Source organism: Phytophthora infestans, genomic scaffold, assembly GCF_000142945.1.
Source record: "Phytophthora infestans T30-4 supercont1.48 genomic scaffold, whole genome shotgun sequence".
NCBI classification, from domain to species: Eukaryota; Oomycota; class Peronosporomycetes; order Peronosporales; family Peronosporaceae; genus Phytophthora; species Phytophthora infestans.
In genome coordinates, this window is record NW_003303711.1 from 137,648 (window position 1) to 140,389 (window position 2,742).

A 2,742-nucleotide genomic window follows, 5' to 3' on the forward strand; every position below is an offset into this window, starting at 1 on the left:
GGCCGGCGATGGTGTAACTACAACGCAGTGAAGTGGTGCATAAATCTTATGCTTTGTATTTAAATGTGGCATTTTGTATACTAGAATTGCCGCGCAAACTTGGCGCCCAAATTATGGAGCTACCCAAAAAAATATTGTTTCTTTGTTTGTATATAAAAAAACAAGTCGTGATGGAATATATGTATTTATGTACCCTTATACTCTCCACGAATAGGCGACGCGTATCAGCCGTCCATCCGTCCCCGCCCTCATTTGTAAATCAAGCAGAAAATGTCGGAAGTGCCGCGTGGCCAGAAGCGCAGGCATGAAGGCACGGATATGGCAAGGAAGCGGCGACGCGTGCGTACCGGTAGCGAGGAGGCACCTGATGAGACAGCGAGCAGCCTCGGGGGCGTTGCTGTGTTCAACAGCGAGTGGCGAGTGTTGGCAAAGGCCGGGTGGACGTCCAAGCAGCCTTCTACCAAGTCTTTGGACACACGCTACAAATACATTCGGCCTGGAAGGCGACACGACGGCGAAGAGGGGACTGACTACCTACTTGGAGAAATGGCCGTCCTAAGGTACATTGCGAAGACGCGCCTCCTCGAAGTCGGTGCTGAAGAAGGTATTGAAGGCGGAGGCCGAACTGAGGGGTGCTGAAGACGCCGTGGACTAATTGTGTTTTGTTTTGTTTTTGATATAGGCACCAGCGCTGCCAACGACGATGAAAGAGGCGAGTGCGGCGATCTTGGAGCAGGTGCAGCTCCCGGTGAGGCGGCAGCGGTCGGCCGTGCCGCCGATATGGGTGCTGGTGTTCCGGCAGCCGGCGCCGGTGCCGCGCGTGGAGCGAGAGGAGGGCGTGGAGCTCGGAGAGGGCGTGGCACTTCACGAGAAGTGAGCGGCGGAAGCGCTGAAGGTGTGGGTTGGGCTGTGACGGTGGTGCGGTTCTAGTTACTAACTGTGTGCATTGTTGTTGGTGCAAGGTGGAACGTTTGGCGATGATGCGATGGCTGATGTCTGCCGTGCTGGTGCTATGGGTGCTGACGTTCTAGCAGCCGGCGCCGGTGCCGCGCGTGGAGCGAGAGGAGGGCGTGGAGCTCGGAGAGGGCATGGCACCTCACGGGCAGCGAGCGGCGGAAGCGCTGAAGGTGTGGGTTAGGCAGTGACGGTGGTGCGGTTCTAGTTACTAACTGTGTGCATTGTTGTAGGTGCAAGGTGGAACGTTTGGCGATGCTGCGATGGCTGATGTCTGCCGTGCTGGTGCTATGGGTGCTGACGTTCTAGCAGACGGCGCCGGTGCCGCGCGTGGAGCGAGAGGAGGGCGTGGAGCTCGGAGAGGGCATGGCACCTCACGAGCAGCGAGCGGCGGAAGCGCTGAAGGTGTGGGTTAGGCAGTGGCGGTGGTGCGGTTCTAGTTACTAACTGTGTGCATTGTTGTTGGTGCAAGGTGGAACGTTTGGCGATGCTGCGATGGCTGATGTCTGCCGTGCTGGTGCTATGGGTGCTGACGTTCTAGCAGCCAGCGCCGGTGCCGCGCGTGGAGCGAGAGGAGGGCGTGGAGCTCGGAGAGGGCGTGGCACCTCACGAGCAGCGAGCGGCGGAAGCGCTGAAGGTGTGGGTTAGGCAGTGACGGTGGTGCGGTTCTAGTTACTAACTGTGTGCATTGTTGTTGGTGCAGGTGGAGGTTTTGGCGATGATGCGATGGCTGATGTCGGCCGTGCCGGTGCCGCACGTGGAGCGGGAGGAGGGTCTGGAGTTTGGGGGAGGGCGTGGAACCCGCGGCGGTCGTGGAACCCGAGGAGGGGGTGGAACTCGAGGATGGCGCGGAGCTAAAGGAGGGCGTGGAGGCCCTCGAGCCACGAACGCTGCCAGCACTGAAGGTGGCGGCAGTGCAGTTGGTGTTGTCGACTAAGCCGTCAGAGCCGGGCATGTAACGCTAGCAGTGCGAGAAGGACTTGGTGCACAAGGAGGGCATAATACCAATATGCAAGGTGTTGATCGCCTTGATCAAATACGCGGGCGATTCTCTACTGCAGATGATCATTCGTACAAACGCTGGCACAAGAAGTTGGCGCTCGCGCTCATCGATGTGGCGCGCTCCAACGCGTATCTTACGCGACGTTTGGTACAGGCGGAGCCAGCAACGCGTGATCCCCATAGAAAGTTTGTGATGGAGCTAGTTGGTGAGCTTCTCAATGGACAATGAAAGAATGCACCCAGCGACGGTCGCATGCTGTACAGCGGAGAATTGGGTGACGGAGGAGAAGGATACCAACTCGACACGCCCTCTTCCCAGCCCTCTCCTAGTGTAGTTGCTGTGCTCCCGACAACTGCATGTACTTCCGTGGCTTCGAGGCAAATTCATGCCGAGAAGAGCAGAAAGCGGCGCCGCTGCATTGTTTGCCGATGGGAGGGACGATATCCTACCGAGGTAACCAACTATTGCCTCACGCATGGTGTCTGTTTGTGCCGAGTTGTGCACGACCGCCCCGCCAAGCCATGGATGTGTCCGTCGACGACTTCAACATGCTGGGATAAGTTCCACCAATTCTACTACCCTAACGCATTGTTTACAGATAAGGGAAATGTGAGGCGACACTCCAAACTCGCCAAGTCGAAGGATGCGCACGATCCCAGGTCTCAAGTAGCAAGGCGGTCTGCTACCGCTCGCCAAATTGCGTACGGGGCAGATCTCGGAGGTGCCCTCGCTCACACACTTGACAACGAAGGCGATGATGCTACACAGGGTCTTGCTGCTTTCGG

General features: G+C 57.8%; 1 protein-coding gene across 1 annotated transcript; it reads left to right on the forward strand.

Moving 5' to 3' along the window:
* Positions 1-304: 304 nt before the first annotated feature.
* PITG_23079 (uncharacterized protein) lies at positions 305-559 on the forward strand (the record flags this gene model as incomplete). Its single annotated transcript, XM_002897092.1, has 1 exon — positions 305-559. The coding sequence occupies one exon, from the start codon at positions 305-307 to the stop codon at positions 557-559; it is 255 nt and encodes an 84-aa protein (XP_002897138.1).
* Positions 560-2,742: the final 2,183 nt, after the last annotated feature.